General features: G+C 41.7%; 3 protein-coding genes across 3 annotated transcripts; all 3 read right to left on the bottom strand.

Moving 5' to 3' along the window:
* Positions 1 to 103: 103 nt before the first annotated feature.
* Positions 104 to 9422, bottom strand: LOC116211462 (AP-2 complex subunit alpha-1-like). Its single transcript, XM_031545854.1, has 27 exons — positions 8905 to 9422; positions 7199 to 7330; positions 6950 to 7075; positions 6751 to 6813; positions 6571 to 6668; positions 6256 to 6463; positions 6105 to 6176; positions 5936 to 6028; positions 5606 to 5707; positions 5371 to 5468; positions 4988 to 5069; positions 4800 to 4888; positions 4437 to 4542; positions 4294 to 4359; positions 3931 to 4037; positions 3748 to 3852; positions 3537 to 3657; positions 3205 to 3390; positions 2860 to 3093; positions 2321 to 2401; positions 2064 to 2228; positions 1897 to 1983; positions 1678 to 1803; positions 1473 to 1553; positions 1320 to 1391; positions 918 to 997; positions 104 to 768 (listed from the first exon to the last, which is right to left on the bottom strand). The coding sequence occupies exons 1-27, from the start codon at positions 9034 to 9036 to the stop codon at positions 630 to 632; spliced, it is 3051 nt and encodes a 1016-aa protein (XP_031401714.1). The 5' UTR covers positions 9037 to 9422; the 3' UTR covers positions 104 to 629.
* A 1240-nt stretch (positions 9423 to 10662) lies between these two features.
* LOC116210792 (BTB/POZ domain-containing protein At3g44820) lies at positions 10663 to 14426 on the bottom strand. Its single transcript, XM_031544847.1, has 4 exons — positions 13584 to 14426; positions 13023 to 13092; positions 11643 to 12854; positions 10663 to 11566 (listed from the first exon to the last, which is right to left on the bottom strand). The coding sequence occupies exons 1-4, from the start codon at positions 13634 to 13636 to the stop codon at positions 10991 to 10993; spliced, it is 1911 nt and encodes a 636-aa protein (XP_031400707.1). The 5' UTR covers positions 13637 to 14426; the 3' UTR covers positions 10663 to 10990.
* A 619-nt stretch (positions 14427 to 15045) lies between these two features.
* Positions 15046 to 18379, bottom strand: LOC116210793 (UDP-D-apiose/UDP-D-xylose synthase 2-like). The gene is made up of 9 exons (XM_031544848.1): positions 17932 to 18379; positions 17590 to 17682; positions 17370 to 17477; positions 16526 to 16640; positions 16306 to 16439; positions 16104 to 16205; positions 15933 to 16025; positions 15706 to 15841; positions 15046 to 15609 (listed from the first exon to the last, which is right to left on the bottom strand). Exons 1-9 carry the CDS (start codon positions 18217 to 18219, stop codon positions 15494 to 15496), a joined length of 1185 nt encoding a protein of 394 aa, XP_031400708.1. The 5' UTR covers positions 18220 to 18379; the 3' UTR covers positions 15046 to 15493.
* Between the last annotated feature and the right edge of the window lie 250 nt (positions 18380 to 18629).

Consider the following 18629-nt stretch of genomic DNA (forward strand, 5'->3'; position numbering starts at 1 on the left):
GGCCTAGATTTAAGTCAATTCTAATACGCATTACTTTCTTCATGGTCAAATCTATAACCTGGTAACATCCCAGAAGATCACCAATCAGAGAAATACAAATGCGGAAGATGAAAATCCAACTCTCTCAGTTTCCCTTCTCTCCATTACAGACAAAAATCTATTTATTGGAAACATAAATATCGAATCGCCATAACAAATGCTAAAAGACCTTGTTACAAACCGGTTTCTACTCCAACATGGACACACACATATATATGTATATTTATATATCTTACACGTGCTGTGCTGCGAATCTTCTAAAAAGGAACCCGTATGGTGAAAATCATCATACTAAAACAGAGAAAAGCGAAAGAATATGCAGCAGCCCCAATACTCTCTAACGCACAAAACTGCGCACAAAGAATCTCAAAATGCCGACTAACCCCCGTGAAACTAAAATTCAACGTGAAAAACCCCCAATTACAAATCTTACCTCACCCTGCAATCCGCCAGCCCTTGCATCATCAATATGTGTTTCTATTTGCCCTCTTGGAGGGAAAGGATGGGCGGATTGGCCATGTATCCAGCTCATATAAGGCAGTTTACTTGTATACAAACAAATCCTCTAAGTTGGATGACTTCCAGTTTTATCACAGCAATCCCGCCAGGAGAGCAGCAGGATCATCCGGTGGTATCGCTGGGCCCTTTGGTGGAGCCGGAGCTGGTGCTGCTGGTCCACGAGAAGCTCCTGGAATGTTTACCAACTGTTCCTTGATGAATTCCTTCAACCTGTATAGTAAGCATCCAATTACAGGATCTCCCGAGGTAAATAACAAAAAAAAACAGAGAGAGATAGAGAGAGAAAAGATGGAGAGGTACGCTCTGTTGTTAATGTTCATGACTACACATGTCCCATTGTAAAAAAAAATGACACTTACTCGAATGTTAAGGTGGGATCCCCTGAAGCAACTGTCATACGCAACTGCGTTCTGTCCGCTGGATCAGTCTCAACTCTTACCTGGAAAACGTTAAGACAATACAGGGATTAAGCAGTCAATTCAATACAGAAGCTCTGTTTTCACATTTCTACTATATTGACGGAGTTACATGTCTCATTTTAGCGGGATCTGAAAAGCTCATGAATCAGGCCACATGAAAATCAACTTTTAAAAGTTTCAGTTATCATCCAGCAATTACTGGATAGGAGAAGCAAACTGGGAGTCGATTATACTCATTTCAAAGAACCAAAGTCTTTCGTCAGACATTAACAAGATCTGCCAAGTCTAGTAAAGAGGGGGGACTCAGAAGCGAGAGGTAAAGAAAATGGAGATAGCAATTACCAAGCACAGCATTGCCCGTGTGCTCTCTGAATAGAAGGTTGTGCTTGCGACCAGATTATTAGGATTTGGGTCCTGGAATAGACTATACAGGTCAGAGCTCATGCATCATCGTTTTAGCTGAAAAGAGGCTCAAATTGAAAAGATGGAACTTACTAGGCCTGGTAAAACCATCACTCTGAAACTGTTAAATAAGTTTGCCATTTCCATCAGAGGGAGAGGTCTTACACCTCTAACCTGCAAGATAGTGGAGATATATGAGAAGATTGATGACGCTCAAAGCAGCTCAATCTTATGTTAATAGATACCAATTAACACACTCCTTTTAGGCACTCATCACAAGAGAAACAGTGGCTCCTACCACTTCTTGAAGCTTAAGTGGTGGTCCGGATAATGATCTCCACTGAGGAAAGAATTCCTCAGCAGTCAATTGTATAGGCTGAAGCAACTTATTCATCACAGCAGGAAGGCGAAGCTTGTTATTGACCTGTAAACAGGAAAACAAGTAACTTATTGCCATTTATTTTCTGCCAAAGAGTAAGCACAAAAGGCCAAAAAAAGAACTCCATTTTAATATTACCACACTGGTACCGAATGTGTAGGAAAAATCAAGCACTGCTATATCCCTACTTGGTCGGAGATTAGTGACCTCGAGTGGACATTGCACCTTAACCAAAAAAAAAAAACTGTCATCAGAAAAGGACATATAAATTAGCTACAAGGGGAAAAAGAAAATGAAGCTTTTACCTGTGCCCGTGGAGGTATAGTGTCAGGTACTAATGCCAGTTCCATCTTTAAATGTGAAGGAGATAATATGAGAGCGTGAACTGACACTAGTGGAGACGTATTCTTGTTACCCAGGAAAAGAACAAGACGTCCTTGATGCGCACGCCACTCAGCTTTAACACCAATCTGGGATTATTGAGAGAAGATACTGTCAGGGCTTATGGAATTTCTGAGATAATAATACCAGGAGAAGGAGATGCTGAAACTGAAAGATCTACCTGAATGTGAGGATCCTCGTATAAGACACCACTATCCTTCAAGCATAGAGCATGGAATCTTTCTGCAATGTTTCCAATAGGCTGCAAAGGTAGATGAAAAAAGAGGCCCATCAAAAAGGTAAATGAAGCCTAGTCTCTACTAAACTGCAACCTGAAATGGTAGGCGGGAAGTACAATCTGTTGGAAGAACCATAAAGATCAACAAAATTTTAATATAAAGAAGTGTGATGAGCATGACGCAGACATGAACTGAAGGGTACAGTATGCATTGACAAAATAATGCTGAAGAGTTAAAAAGGAAAAATAAAATGACGATGAAGAATGGGAATTAACGATCACATTTCTTATCTCGAGAATACTCGAATTCCAAAATGAGTCGATATCTATCCATACATCATACATACAAATACATGTGTATTCTAGAGAAACATAAAACAAAGCAGAGAAAGGTATAAAGTGGCCATGAACAGAACATGCAGAATACTTAAGCAAAAACAATCTTCACTTTCATATATCCAAAAAAACATGAATATTAATACCTGCACGGAATTTGTCTGCTCCTCAAGAGGAACAATGGCTGCAGCATCTGCAGCACTTGGGACACCTTCTACTCCAGATACCGCAGTCTGCTCTGAGTGTACAGCACCAGGAGGGCCCTCAATAGCAAGTGGACCCAACAGATCCCCGAGGAGATCAGCTGAAGGAGGCTGAGAGTCTGTTTTGCTCAGAGTCCCATTAGTCTGGTTTACTCCTTGATCCACCACATTGTAATCCTGCCATTATTGACAGACATGTCAAGTCCAAAATATACCTTTAAAATTTGGGCAAAACTAATGCTGAAAAACAGCACATAAGTCCAGCTTAAGCAGGGATCTTGGACTTACCGAGTTACCACTCATGCTAGGCACCTTCACGAGACTCAATGAGCCTACTGGGGGAGGTGTCCCATTGGGGGGGCGCTGATCTGTCACTACTAATGCATTTGATGGTTGCTGTTGGGCACGCAATTTGATAGCGCTTTGTTCTGCAGTATCCGTTTCAATATCTTCGGCTTTCTTGATTAATGCAGACTGCAAATGAAAAACAACAATTGAAATTGGAAAATCCCTCCGATCAACTTCATTTCTTTCGCTGGACTGATTGAGATTATGAGCTATACATTTATTTAATAATTAAAAAAGGCCATAGAATGAGCTAAACCCTGGTAAATTCTAACCTGTCGTTCAGGGAATTTCGGCATTTCAGCCAATATATCAGCCAGAGCGGGGCCTTTCCTACTTAATGCAAAATATTCAACAGCCCTTTGCTGTATCTCAGCATCAATGCAGCTCTCATATCTACAATATTAGAATCAGGTTTAAGAAAATCCACATAGCACATCATCAATGAGTAAAATATAGAAATGTGAATAAGGTGCAGAAATTTACTTCTGGAAAATTGCCCAAATCTGATTCTGTAGTTCCAGATCTGGCGGTTGGGTGTGCATCAGGATTTTAGCATATGTAGAAAGAAGAATAGGAATGGTAGACGTCCTGCAAAAAGCCTCAGGTTCTAAGAGAATATTAAAAGATCCGGAAAAGATTTGAAAAGCATATGCCTAGTACTCTTACGATACTGTGGGGAGCTTCTCGTGGATAATACTAAATATGTCCTTAGGGCTGCAACCAGGCCGTCTTGCCAAAAGGTGGCTGTACTCTCCAAGTAGATAAGCACTCACCTGTCATATGCCAACACAGGACTAAGATGAAAACTCTTCCCCATACTTCACTTTATACATCATACCAGGAAAGAATCATCAAGTATATAACAAAACCAATTTTGTGAACGGCCCACTGGGTTAACAGATGTCACTAGCATCAATTTATTAAGGTGTCAGGGACTAACAGAAAAACCTGCTACCAGTGACACAGGATGAGGAATCTGAGATATCATGGACCAAGATATGAATGATGAATCATAGCCGAAGGTCATACCTTCACCATGGTCTCATGTATGGCAGGCTTGTCAAGATACTCTCTTGCTTTCACAGCAGCATAAGGCTGGTTAAACAAAAAGTCTGGTCAAAAGAATATTCTTGTAAAAGACAAGGAAAAACAGGCAATTTTTAAGTTCTCACCTGTAGATCTTCATTATTAGTGACAAACTGAACAACACGAAACCATATGTCATCACTAACAAAATCTCCCGCCTTGTCAATCAACTGAAGAATCACATCAACATACCTGTAAATTTTCAAGAATATATAAGATCACAAAAGGGAGAAGAGGTGCTACTAGAAAGCAATAAATTAATTCAAGCCAAGCAATTCAGGCAGCAAATAATTTGAATAATAGGAGGAAGAAAATGCCCCAAAAGAATCATTCAAATATAAGGTTTTAAAGAAAGGTCATTTACAAATTCCAATCCAATTAACTATCCTCACATACTTTTTAAACTTTTAGCTCATATTTTTATTCTTAAAAGTGTGTGGCACACTTACCATGACAAATCAGGGGCAAATTTCTCAGCAAGGATAGCAGCTTTCAGTGACAATTCCTCACGCATAGTGAAGTCTGAAGTGCTGAGATACTGAACAACAGGTGAGAAATTAGTTGTCTCCGAATCCACTTCTAAGTAGAAGAGCTCACTAAACATTTCTTTCAAATGAAAAGAACTCAAATTTTGTACCTGCAATAACTCTTCAACTATGTCTTTTGCATTAGAAACATCACACATGCCATATAGAAGATCAAGGGCCCGTCGACGAATGCTGGGGGATATCCAGGTGTTAGAGAGAACCGATGGAAAAGTTCTCATCAGTTAATATCAAACTACAACCAACTTTCTTTGCCCGCACACCCCATCCCATCTCATAATAAGCCAATATTTCGGTCCATATGCAAAATAAGAATTTAGAACAAAAGATTCAGGTTGAACACGTAAGCAATAATTACTAAATCATTCCATTAATCACACAATAGGTACCTCACTTAATGTATATTCCGACAGCAGCTACCCTATCTGAATTAGTGAGCAAATAATGCTGCAGCACAGAGTATGAAAAAACCAACCTAATGTCTGGATCCTTCAATGATGTTATGATCTGAGCTTGGTGTCTCTTTATGATGTCTTGCACATCTGTTACCATCAACATTCGTGTCATATTCTCCTGCAGAAAGTCAATGTTGTGCAGTATCATAATCAGAATAATGGACATACTCAGATCAATCAATGACGGTTCATGCATATTTTTCTAACATCAAAAATGAAAAGAGAAACAGGAGACCTTGTAGGCTTTCAACTTACCAAGCCGAGATATCTAATGTTTGGTTCACGAACAGCAATGAATTTTCCAAGAAGGGCAACACACTGAGACATCATCTCCTTTTCAGCATCAAGGTGCATAACCTGACAGGGAACGATTCAAAGATGTTAAACAAGTTTCAATGAGCAACCTACTTATTCTAACAGGTAGCAGAGAGACTTATCAGTAACTATAGAAAACTACCTTACACCTAACACATTTATTCTACTCATATAAACAAATGGTATTTTCCTGTGAAACAAAGCCGGTTTATGACCAGCAATGGAACCAATAACATATTAACGTGAAATTTAAGTTGTTCAGAAACTTACCAAAGAAAGTGCTTCAAAGAGAACAGCATGTGATGCATTGTTCTTGTTAACATTTTTGACAACGTCGGTTCCCATCAGTATTCTTTGCAACACCTAATCACCAATTTGAGTTTCGTTAAATACATATGAAAAGCATGAAATAAAGTAAATTGCTGCGGAAGAATCAAACCTCAAATAATGATCTTCTGGTATTAGGATCTTCAATCACCGGGAAGTACTGGAGAGCTCTCATGGTCTTAACCTGAAAGTGCAAACGTATATAATCATTATGGAATTATCCATCATAAACTAACTAAACAGAGAAAAACTGCTACACAGACCTGTAGCCAGGGGGATGGAATGCCATAATAGGTATACTCTTGGGGAACGTCCTGGTTTCGAGCGAGGCGCTCCAATATCTTAACACACTTTGGAAGACAACTCCAATATGTCTCATGGTGATTTGATACTAGAGCAACAAGAAGACTCATTGAAGAAGTTAAAACGCCAAGATCGCGTTCGTCTAAGAGCTGTGCCATCCGATCCGCCCTTAAATAACATAAACAGAAAGTTCGTCAAATGAAGCACATGTTCTGTAGAAGCAGACAGAACCCATTTTCACACAGCGAGCCTTTCACAGAGGAATTTGGACTTACCAGCCATCTACATTTACAACATCAGGGTTTTTCCTATACAAGCGCAAAAGACATAATGCTGCTTTTTTCCTCACAAGTGGTCTGCAACTACTAGAAATCTGAAAATAAAAATTTAGTTAGACAAAAAAAATAAAAATACAGGACTAGAATATGTGGATTGATACAGGAAATGTCACTCACAAGTAACTTTTGAACATCCGGGGCAAGAGATTCCGCAAACTCTCTTCCGCCAATATTTCCTACCTACAAAAAGAAAACAAACTATAAGAAAATATTATAGATTACTAGATATCCCAAGTGGAGATGATGGCATTTTTGGTAAACTATGGTTTCACATGAGAATCAACTGAAAAGTCAAGAAGCATTTCCGAAACTATACCATAGTCAATGCCAAGCATTGGAAGGTTTCATTGCGACCAATGATGTCATTTCGGACAGTATTAATAGCCAATCTGAGAAAGTCGTGGTTCTCATTGAGCAGGCATGCTGTCACGATATACCCAACCTGCATCCACATAAAGAACAACTTATCAAGTCCAAGAACAGATCAACCTTCTCTCTTTTCTTTTTTCCATTTTTTTTTCTTTTTTAAGCAATTGAAGAATTAAAACCAAGAGTAGGATCTTGCCTGCTTTTCAGGATACTTTGGGGCGGATATCAACGAAACAGCTTCCATGTGACCAAAATCAACGTCATAACCAAGCATGTATATGTAGAGCATCTTCCAGACATATTTTTTCTTCTCATAAGGCGTCAATCCCTGTTGAAACGTATCAGGGTAGACATACTAAGATGCATCATGAGACTTCTCAGGAAACAACTCTAGTGAATTAATACACGAGAAGCTCCAAGGAACAGTCTTAGAGCAGATCACAAACCCAAGATGTTTTTGGATCAGTAATTATCAATTGTTGCCAGAACTGGTATCTCTTGCTTAGAAATTTTATATTACTGAAAGCACCAGTAGGAAGTTAGCCAGATTTATATAAGCAATAAGACCCATTTTTCCTCAAAACACTTACTTCCTCATGACCATATAGCATGTACCTTGTCCATCTCCGCACATGAGATCAAGGTCTTCATTTATATATAAAGATCAGGATGGCAGTATGAGTTGTTTTCCTAAACAGGTACACTTTTCCAAATTTTAGTCAGATAGAGTAACATAAATTGTACGGTGTAATCTCCTGGATACTACAAATGCACACACTTCTGCTCTACAGCATAGGGACCAATATGCTACTCTGACCAGAAGGAGCTCTCTGGGTCTCATTTAAAAAATTTACATTAAGCAAGAAGATACTAGATGTAGCCTAGCACAACTTAATTCTTTCACCTAATTCTTTTAGAGCAAACCCTTATCTTAGGGGAAAAAAACAGCCAACCAAGCAAAAAATGAGCCACAAATCTTAAAAAGCATCTGTATCCAAGCACTGCTGCCACTGTACAAAACTGCTCCTAACAGTAATATCAATCCAAAGTAATGGTACTTGTATCTTAGAAGAAGAATCAAAGTTTCCAAACTAATCTCCAGCTGAAGTCAGCAGCCCACTACATGATCCTTAACTGAATAATAGAAAGGTGAACCCATGAGTACACCGTAGCATAGCAATATAGCAACAGCTGGCATACTGAAAATCCAATCTGTCGCATAAACCACAATATTTCATCATCAATTTTCCCCCTTTGCACAGTTTTCCAGAGTTCATTGCTTCATTAGGTACACCTTGACATGGGAAATATGGAATGCCGATGGCATTGCATTCCATCAGCTCATCAAACACACAAAAATAGCAATGCCTGTGATAGTAATATGCTTGTGGCTGCCTCACGGCCCGGGCTCTTCACAACAATCACTTAACTCTCTACATCAAATTAGTTGTACCACAAAATACTAGCTCAGAGATTTCAGACCAAAATTGACCTAAGTACTCCAAACAAGTATCCAAATCACAACATTGTGCACCACTTAAGAAAATGAAGAAATAGAACTCTCCTAAGGTTGCGGAGGCCAACTGGAGATTCGATGCAGTTGCTGGGTTACTTGGAGAAGAATGAGTTTAATGTTTACAATGGTAATAGTTTCAAACGCGAGAAACAGAAACATATTAGATACTATCACCAAAAGCAATTTCATTAAACAACATAGAGCTGCTATAGAAGTGGAACCAGCGAATTGTTCTTCGCGTCATAGAAGCATTGAAGAATTGCCCAATGAGACGCCAGAATTTAACACATTCAATCGCATTGTCCGCAGCACTACCTAGGAAAAAAAATTGTCCACTGTCCACGGAAGGAGAGGGAGTGAGAGAGGGAGAAGCGCAGAACCCTAACCTTCTCGTTCTTGAAGCGAGTACGGATGTTGCCGAGCTCCTTGTCGACGCGGAGGCGTTCCTGCTCCTTGTTCTGGCAATTGCGAATGTCGCTGATGAACACGGAGAGGCCTCTCATTCCCGATAGCGCCATGTCCTCTCAGATCGAAAACTCGATCATAAAAACGAGCAGACAGCGGAACAGAAACTCAGTCAGCTGAATCACAACCCTTTCTTCCCCCGCCTCCTCGTCCCCCGGTCCACCTCTTCCACCTCCTCCTGCGGTTGCTGGACTGCGAATCGCAGATCTCTGAATGAGCGAGGGAGCAGAAGATCCGCCGAATTGCGACTTGGAAGGAGAGATCAGCTCGAAGAAGCAGAGAAGAAATTCGGTAATGGCTGATCTACAGAGAGAGAGAGAGAGAGAGAGAGAGAGAGAGAGAGGAATGGAGCTCAAAACAAATGCGTTGTGTTCTTTTCTAGAGAGAGAAATGGAGGGGGCAGAGTTGGACTGAGCAGAAAATGAAATTGGGAAGGCCGACGGGTCCAACCGCGCCGAAGACGACTTTCATTTTCCTTATTCACCCCCCCCCCCCCCCCCCCCCCTCTCTCTTTTTTTTTCTTTTTTTAATTACTTATTTATATTTATTATCAATCAACAGTTATAATTATCAAAATTTTAGGAAAAAAATTTAATTATCATTCTGCTATGTCGCGATGTGCAACTTATTCTCATTCTCGTATCTACTTACGGTGATACGATATGTTTTTGGTGAGTTTCAACTTTCAACTCCTATTTTATTATTCTTCGTGGTTATCGAAAGTAAAAATTAAGATTACTTAGAACATGTTTGGATTCAAGAATAAAAAAATTTAATTTTAACATTAACTTTAACTCAACACACTACACAATAAAAACACACATTTCTCAAGTCAAAAATTTTAACTTTAACTTTAACTCAACACACTACACAACAAAAACACACGTTTCTCAAGTCAAATTTATAATCACATCTCATTTGTCTTTTTACACAATCAAAATCAAAATCAAAATCAAAATCACTTTAACTCTGAATCCAAACGCACCCTCAATATTTCGATACGTAAGATTACTTTAATTGTGTTTGATAATGAATTTAAGTTTGATTTAATTTGATTTAGTTTTATTCAAAAAGTAAATACAAAAGTTGTTTGGAAAAGTATGTGAAAAAATTTAAAGAAGAAAATAAAAGGGTAATGATTGTGTCGACGAATTTAGAAAAAAAAATGTTGAATAGTTAAAAGAATTTAATATTAAAAAATTAATTATAATAATATATAAAAAAAGTATGAGAGAGAATTCGAAAAAAAATGAAAAATAAAGTAATATTAGGTTAAGTTCAATTTAATTTTGTAAATAAACGTACGATAACTCTGTTGTCAGCCCTGTACTAATTATAATTTTTTAATTAATTTAATAATTAGTTAAATGCCAATTGGGTTGGGTTATAATTCTTTGAGGGGCAGAATTATGTCAGAAAGGTATTTATCACATTCATCATTGCACAGATCGGATCGTGTCTTTTTCTCTTTTTCTTACCTTTTTTTCCCTTTCATTTTCCTTTAATTTCTGGTCATTGCCGACTCTGCAACGACATCGATGTGCAGGAAAAACGCCACCGAGAACCGAACTTGAACCGGGAATTTGGAACATGATCCTATGAAATGCAGTCCTACTCCGGACATGGAAATCCCCTGTCAATGTACTCAAAGCAGACGCGAAGATTGAAGAGCCGAACAATGAAATCCACTTTAACAGGTTTCTCTATTGCTGTCAAGAACTTACAGTTCAAGAGCATCGACATCTTCGCCAAGTGAACTGTACAGGTGTAAACCCGATAGTAAGATGTACAGACGCACACAAGAAAAATCGAGTGTACTATGTATTGCAATCGCCATTTCTATGTAGACTTTCGAGATCAGTAGAAATCTAAATGAAGCAGATCAGCGGAAAAACCTGACTCGAGCCAGTAAGAGAAGAAGCCGCCGTCAGCCTTGATTGTGGCTCCTGCCCTTACTGCCTTCTTTCCAACACGACAACACCATAAAAAATGAAAGGCTTGCATTGGCTATGAAAACAGTGAGAAGCTCTTCCTGTGTCTTGAATGATGAGAAGGACGGCCTCGCTCATCTGAAATCCTCGGAGCGCTGGACCCACCAGCCCCGGGTTTTTCTGCTTGATGAGCATCTGATGGTCCGGGGAGAAGCTTGCACCCAATTTTTTGAACCAAATGAGGTGAACTGAGGGAACTATGAGACTTTGTAACCCGCTTCATCTCTTGCTTTATCCTACTGAATTCTTCCTCAAGCTCTCCCACCCGGGACCTCATTTTCTCCATATCAACCTTCAGGACTTGGTTCTCCCGAACCACCGAGACCCACCCGTCTCTCTGGACTATTTGACCTGCCATGTCACTTGGGACAATGGCACCTGCCTGAGTCCCACTTTCAGTGTCTAGGATATGGAGACAGCCTGCTAAGGCTGTTCTCAACTGCATCTGCTCGAAGAAGAGGACCTGAAGGACGACCCTGAGGGGTAATCGGTTATTTTGTGAAGCGTGCGCACAAGCATCGATTGAGAGCTTCTGATAGTCAATGATGTTGCAGAGTTCTTCCTTCTCTTTGTCAGAGAGCCAAGGGTGTGCCTGCAACAACACCATAGATTAATGTTCACAATTGCAAAGGCTCTTAACTCGATCATTCCATAACAAAGATTCATACCTTGAAATAGATATCGACAGCCCTATAAAGTCCGTCGTGCAAAGTTCTAGATGATTCAGGAAGAGCCTCGGCAAGATAACGGATCTTATGAGGCTTCAGATTCACATCAGAAGCGACCTCAGCTAAGTAAGCATCAATCAACTTTGCGACTTCCGTTAATGGCCCGGAAGAAGGAGACACTTCCATGTCACATGATGATGGAGAGAAAGATGTTGCGTTCGATTCCAAGGATACAAAATAATGGACGATTCGTTCGACAGTGTCAGTGTCATACAAGGTGTCAGAATCTGAGCTATAAGACGGAATGAGAAGACCCTCAAGGGTTGCCAGTTCCAACTGCATCCCCACTGCCCTCTCCAACGAGTCCTTGCACGCCCGATCAACATCCAGAATAGAAGCAACTCGGAGAAGTCCCAAGAGGAATCGACAATATGATTTCCCCTTCTTGTTAGGGAGAAGCCTCACAATGCTCTCCAATAGTACCCGCTGGTCTACTGTAAGTGGGACCAGGCTAAAACTGGTGACAGTTCGAGCTTTCCCGCTCGGCCCAGTGGGCCACCGTCCTAGACCAGGCAAGTACTTCCTGGCATAATACATGACCGCATTAGCGAGATTCTCTTCCCTAATACCTCTTGCTGCCATAGCCTTTATAAGCCTCTCAAACAGGGCCACATTGAGATACGAGATGTCCTCGACCCACCAGTCAGAGTCTGAGCTTCGTATCCTCGCTCCTGTGTTTATCCCGTTCCATAGTATGCTTCCACCTGGGCTCTGAAGCCTCCCATACATCATCATAGGCCATCCAAAGAGGCTTGGGTCCGTGCACACCATAATCGAGATCGCATCCAAACATTTGCCGACAATTTGGAGTTTCTCGGCTGTAGCAATTACGGGTTCAGCGCCTTGAAGAGCAAGTATACAGTCCTTCCAGTTTTTCAGAACATGTTTGTGAAAATAGCTCTCACACTCAGACAAAAGGTTTCCTTCTCCATACTCATCTGTCATTTTGAGGAAGTCTGCTGCACAATAGACTGGAACTATGTTTCTTGGAGTCAAATCAAACCTCATCACATAGCAGAACTTGACCACGATCAGGAAGGAGTCAGGCCCTCCAGGCAAACCTTCGAGGTTTACAGTGAAAGTCTTCTCTTGGGTGCTCTTAGATTCTTCATATTTGCGGGCTATCATCCCGCACTTTGATATGAGAGGAAACTGGAACACGAAAACCAACCACATTTGTCACAAAATTTGCTCAAATCTTCCATTGTCCAAAATTCAGCTCAAAGATTATATCATCACTCAGTAGTCAGTCAGAAAATGACCAGCACGCGCAAACTTAAGCAATCTACCGAGAAAGAACGGGACTCGGATTGGGTATACCTTGTGAAGATGGAAGTTCACTCCATCCACGATGACGGTGACATCACTCGGCAAAGCTGAATTGCAGTACCTGCATAACCCATGAAGGCTCTCGGCATCAAAACTCAAATGGATTTAAACAGAACTCCCAGGAAACCAATTTCTATCCTCCAAAACTCGAAAAACTCGAAACAAAATATTATGTAATTCGAAAAACCAAACAGGACAAACCGAACCTAAGGATTACTAGATTCTGAACTGTGCCTAGCAGCGGGAGTCCAAGTTCAAGCCTAGAGATGATTAACCCAGCGAATATGATGTTGAGACAATCAGACACCAATCGGGTTCGGCTATCGAAATCACACCATCCAAAATGAATACTTCCACATACGGAGTCGAAACACAGATTGCCAGAGAAAATCAACATTAACCGAAAATTTAGGTTCAACGGTACACGAAATGGGACCTCTCACCCCCAACCAAAAAAAAAAAAAAAACAAAAACAAAAACAGCACTCCAGTTGGTGCTCTCACAGCCGGGAAGCAAAGCATCGTAATTTTCAGAGAGAGTGAAAAAGAGTACCAGTCATCGCCTTCACGATGGAGCCCGGAGACCTTGCCGGCAGGAGGAGGCATAGCTGCCGACCTCCGGACAGGAGCTGAGCTGAAGACTTGTTATTCACTCCACCGTTCAATAGAGTAGGGCTGTGGGAGTTCAACAACCCCCCACCTCAACCGCAATTGTGATGGCAGAGTAAGGTAAGCCCAGAAATTATATCAAAGAACTCCTTTTCTTTTTCTGTTTTTTTTTTGGGGGAGATATTATTATAGTTTGTGCTTTCAAATGTGAGGGGGAAGAGTCCAAACAGCGTCAATTGTGGTCGGAGGGTGGGGCTTCCTTTACAGCTCACATCAGTCGACAGCACCAGCCCTCCCCCACAACACCGATCAGCGACACCACCACCACGGACCCTTTAATACTATAATCCGAAATCCACACACCCCCCACATCATCATCATCATCGCCATCACCGGTGGTGTCCTCTCCTCGTGTGCCGATCCATGCCTTTTGTCTTGCCAGAGCTCAATTAGAGCACGGATCACAATGCCGAACCCGGAGAAATCGGGAAAAAGAGGAGAAAAAGGGGAGTGGGAGCAGGGAGGGAAATGGCAGTAAATGGGAAGGCGACGAGGGACTTAATTATGCGCGGGGATAGGGTGTAATGATTACAGAGTGGGTGTGTTGAGTGTTATAAAAGCTACACGGAGCCGGTCAGAAGAGGTGGTCGGGAGACGGTGTAGGCTTTGAGCCGGCCGGAGACTAGACAGAGAGAGAGAGAGAGAGAGAGTCCTGTCACCTGTGCTTTTCAGTTGAAAGGGTGAAGGGGGGGTAATCGTGGGGTGCCTCCAACCGGGAGAGGACAGGAATTTCATTGAGAAGCCCGCGGTCGGAGGTTGAAAAAAAAAAAGGAAAAGATTAGGAAAAGCCAGTGTGGGTCCCAATGCCCATTATATGTGTTCTCAGTTGAATGTGTTGGTTACTTGCAGTGATGCCGGCCCGAGGCTTCCATTCCATGGGGTCATTGCATCGGCCAACTTATGATACGATTGTAATCTCAAACGTGAACAAGGATTCAAGCTGAACTGCAGAAACTACTCCAAATTTTTTCCTCCGATGGCTTGCAGATTAATTTCGACAGAGTCACGGGACATTGATGCACTGACAAGGGCAGTTCATTGGACACATCCGAATAAAACCTTCGGAGAACTTACATGCCCCTGTGCCAAATTCATATGCATATCCCTTGATAGGATATGCAAAAGAGGAGAGAATTGGGATTCCATCAAGAAAGTAGACAGATGAGGCCCTACACAGGATGGGAATCTTTCCTGTGCCGCAAAAGTTGAGAGGAAGAATCAAAAGAACTGAATAGGAAGCCAACGTATAACACTCAAGACTCCCTCACGGAACTAAAATTATCCATCACGAAGCAAGCCAGTCAAAGAGAGGACGCAGATCGAGTTCGATCATGAGCAGATCCAACTGAAACAATTTACATTTCCCCTTAATCTGAATGACAAACTCTACAGATCACAGAGGAAGACAGCTCGTACGTACCCATTGATGTAAATGAATGATTCATCCTTTAATGGATAAAAAGAAATATTACAAGTGAACGAAAGATAACAACGTTCTCTTGGCCAACTGATACAGTTGCTGCCCCTGTACTATATGCCCCACAGCCGAAAGCTCAGAAACAAGAGTTACAACAATATGATATGATTCCTCAGCGAGTCTTGTGCTACAACCCAAATGAAGATGCTCGAAGCTACAGACACTGTGGCAGCAGAAAGGCAAAAGAATGTAGTGCATCGCAGAATCAAATCCACCACTTAGATACTTCCAACTTCATCAGAAAAGGAATATGAGAGGACCGACAATTCAAATGGCTGGTCTATATCAACCCGACGAGTTTCTGCAAATCCAGCTCATTAGCTTGATGCGATAGGCTTTGATAGTGTCTGCTTGATAGCCTCAGCATATGTCCTGTGCTGATAGGTAAGGGTCGACTCCAGCAAGTCCCACAGAGATGTCTTGGGGTCCCAACCTGGTAGTAGAGATCATTCTTAACTTGTGATAACACTTTTTAAGAGATGAAACTCCAAATTCAAACAACACGAGATCAAGCATCAAGATGGCATACCTAGTTGCCTGTTGATAATGGTCATGTCAGGTATTCTCTTATCACTATCATCGTATCCCTCACCATAAAACTCTTTCGAGCTCACGTCAACTGTAGGCTCTTCTAAAGCTGCCTCTCCACTAACCTTTGCGTACACCTGTAGGATGAGAAACATAACCCTTGAATCCAGCAGCAAGGATTCAAAATTCATCTCAAGCGACTGAGATTGTCAAAATGAAACTCCTCACCTGAGTCATCATTTCAGCAAGCTGCCTGACTGTAACTTCATTGTTGGGATTGCCAACATTAAAAATATGACCATTTGCCCTGGCAGGGTTTTCCTGAAAAAGGAAATTCAAGTCCTCAGCAACAGCATTTGACAGCGGTTACCAAGTTTAGACAAGAACAAAAAAACTCACAATCATCAGCAGAACGGCTTCAATGGCATCCTTTATGTAAACAAAGGTCCGTTGAGATTGGCCACCATCAACAAGTTTGAGGGGCTGATGACGCAGGAGAGCCTAAAATAAAGAAAAGGATATAACATATTAGGTGAACAAAAAAGCGGAAGTGATGGAGAGGGAAAAAATAGCTCAGGGTTGACAGCAACAAATCACTTACGTTACTGAAGCATGCTAGTACACGAGGAACACCCTCATTTGGACCATCAATACCAGGTATAAAGTCCATCCTGGGTCCAATCCAGTTGAAAGGTCTCACGATTGTAAACTCAAGGCCATTCTCTGCCCCCTCGGCTGTGACCAGCAGGGGAAAAAAATATATATTAGAGGAACCCAGTTACGTACTTTGTCTGAATTAGCAAGATAGGGAAAACACTAACCATAAATGAGCCTCTCAATCAACTGCTTTGCACAAGCATAGGACCACCTCTGCTTTTCAATCGAGCCAAATATGCAGGGCGATTCATCTTCTTTAAGGACATAATATTTAGGATCCTGTTACAACGGAAAAGCAGAGTCATATACCTTACTACAGACAAATGAAAATTAAGGCAAGCCATTGGCAAGAAACTAGCATCATAATTGCAAGATAGTGAAGAGGAATGACTCGAAATCTTCAGTAATATTCCATTACACAAAGCCTCCTACCGCCTTTCTAATCAGATGCTTATAATAGCTCAAACTAGTTGAGCAGTTCAATTTTGGACCTCCCATCGCATTTGTACTATATACAGCCAAACAATTAAAGGGAAGTATACCCCAAGAAAGTCAAGCGTGTGAAAAACCAGATTATCTTCTCTGATTTAGAAACAACGTCCCCTATACTCGAAATCCTTCCTTGGCTAAATAATATCTTCAATTGATTCATATCGCCAAGTTCAAGAAGGTCAATCTGGAAGGGGGTTGGGGGGGAAGAGTGGCAGCCAGAAAAGTCACTCGTAATAATCCATGAAGCTTATTTCAATGGTATGGGATTCAATTCCAAGGAAGATTGAACAATTTCGTCGAGACACTCAGGAGGTGGAGCAATAATAACAGATTATACATCAACATGTAATAGATACTATCAACGTAGCCAGTAAGTCAAAGAAAGAGCCTGACCACCTCAATTTTCACTTCATAAAGAAGACAGGAGAAGATTGCAGGAACAATGTCAACAAGAACTGAAAAGAAAAATGAGAAAGATAATGACAGGATAGGAATTGAGACAGGAAAAAGCCTCACCTGGCGAAGAGGGTGATCCCTTGGGAGAAAGCTACCAATGGTTTTCCCATATACTTCACAAGTAGAGAAGTGAATGAGACGCTTGCCATTCTCCGAACAATACTTCACCTGAAAAGGACATCAACTTCAATCATTAGGCAAATAGGATTCCATCACTTTCAGCGCCAAATCTTTAACCAAATCTCGGGAAAACACAGACCACGGAGACAAAATTACGTACCACAGGCAGTGCATCGATGAAGTTACTGTAGATTGTGTCCAGAGGACGCGTATTATAATCCGCAGGCGTGCAGATCGCAGCAAGATTAATCGTCTGCGTGACAAAGAAGACCATGATTAAGCACAAAATCACATCTTACCACGTGAGGAACTCCACGAAAATGCAAGAATCAAAAGATATTTCCCACCAATTCACATCGTGAAACCTCGAAAATTCAAATGGCAACGCTAGTCCGCTCAAACAATCCAAGAGATGCGCCGCATTATCCAAACGGCTTCAGGAAAACAAGAGCGGCGGGAATCGCACAGAGAAGGCGAGGGAGCGGAGGGGAGGGAAGCTTACCAGATCCGACATCTTGATGAGGCCTTCGAGGCGGGAGTCGTGCTTGATGTTGAGGCGGTGGAACTGTATGCGACCTGCCCAAGGGCAAGGGAGCGTGCTCGGCTCGAGGAGGTGCTTGATCTTGTCGCTGTAGACGTCCAGGGCCAGCACCTTGTGCGGCGTCTCCGCCATCAGCTTCTCGCACAGGTGCGAGCCGATGAAGCCGCCGGCGCCGATCATGCATATCGTCAGCGGCCTGATGGGCCTCCCGTCCAGATCCACCCTCGCAATTCCAGCTCCACTCTCCATTTGAACCTCTCTTGCTCCCTCTTCTAATGGCGGTCTGATTCTTCTTCCTTCTGTCGTTGCAGAGAACAAAATGGGCAGAGATCGGGGTGCGGTGGGGAAGAAAGGAAGAGGGAAAGCAGTGAAGCGGGCGAGGGGGTATTTATTTACTGGGTAAAGAAAAGCCAGCGGAGCGAGGGAAGGAATCCTACGGGCCGTACATTTTCTGCCGGGTCTCCTCGACTTACTCTCGCGCGTAGGTAAAAAAATGAGTTATCCGCTTGCTTAATGCGCCACATGGACCCGTGATCTGTGCAGCTACCTCGCCACGTGGCCGATCTCTGTTTGGATGTGCCTATTTCATTCACGGTTGGAAATGGTAATGGTATGATTTTTTATTTTTTTAAGTGGAATAGTAATGGTTTGACTTCTTT

The sequence above is a fragment of the Punica granatum genome, chromosome 6 (genome assembly GCF_007655135.1).
Source record: "Punica granatum isolate Tunisia-2019 chromosome 6, ASM765513v2, whole genome shotgun sequence".
Lineage (NCBI taxonomy): Eukaryota > Viridiplantae > Streptophyta > Magnoliopsida > Myrtales > Lythraceae > Punica > Punica granatum.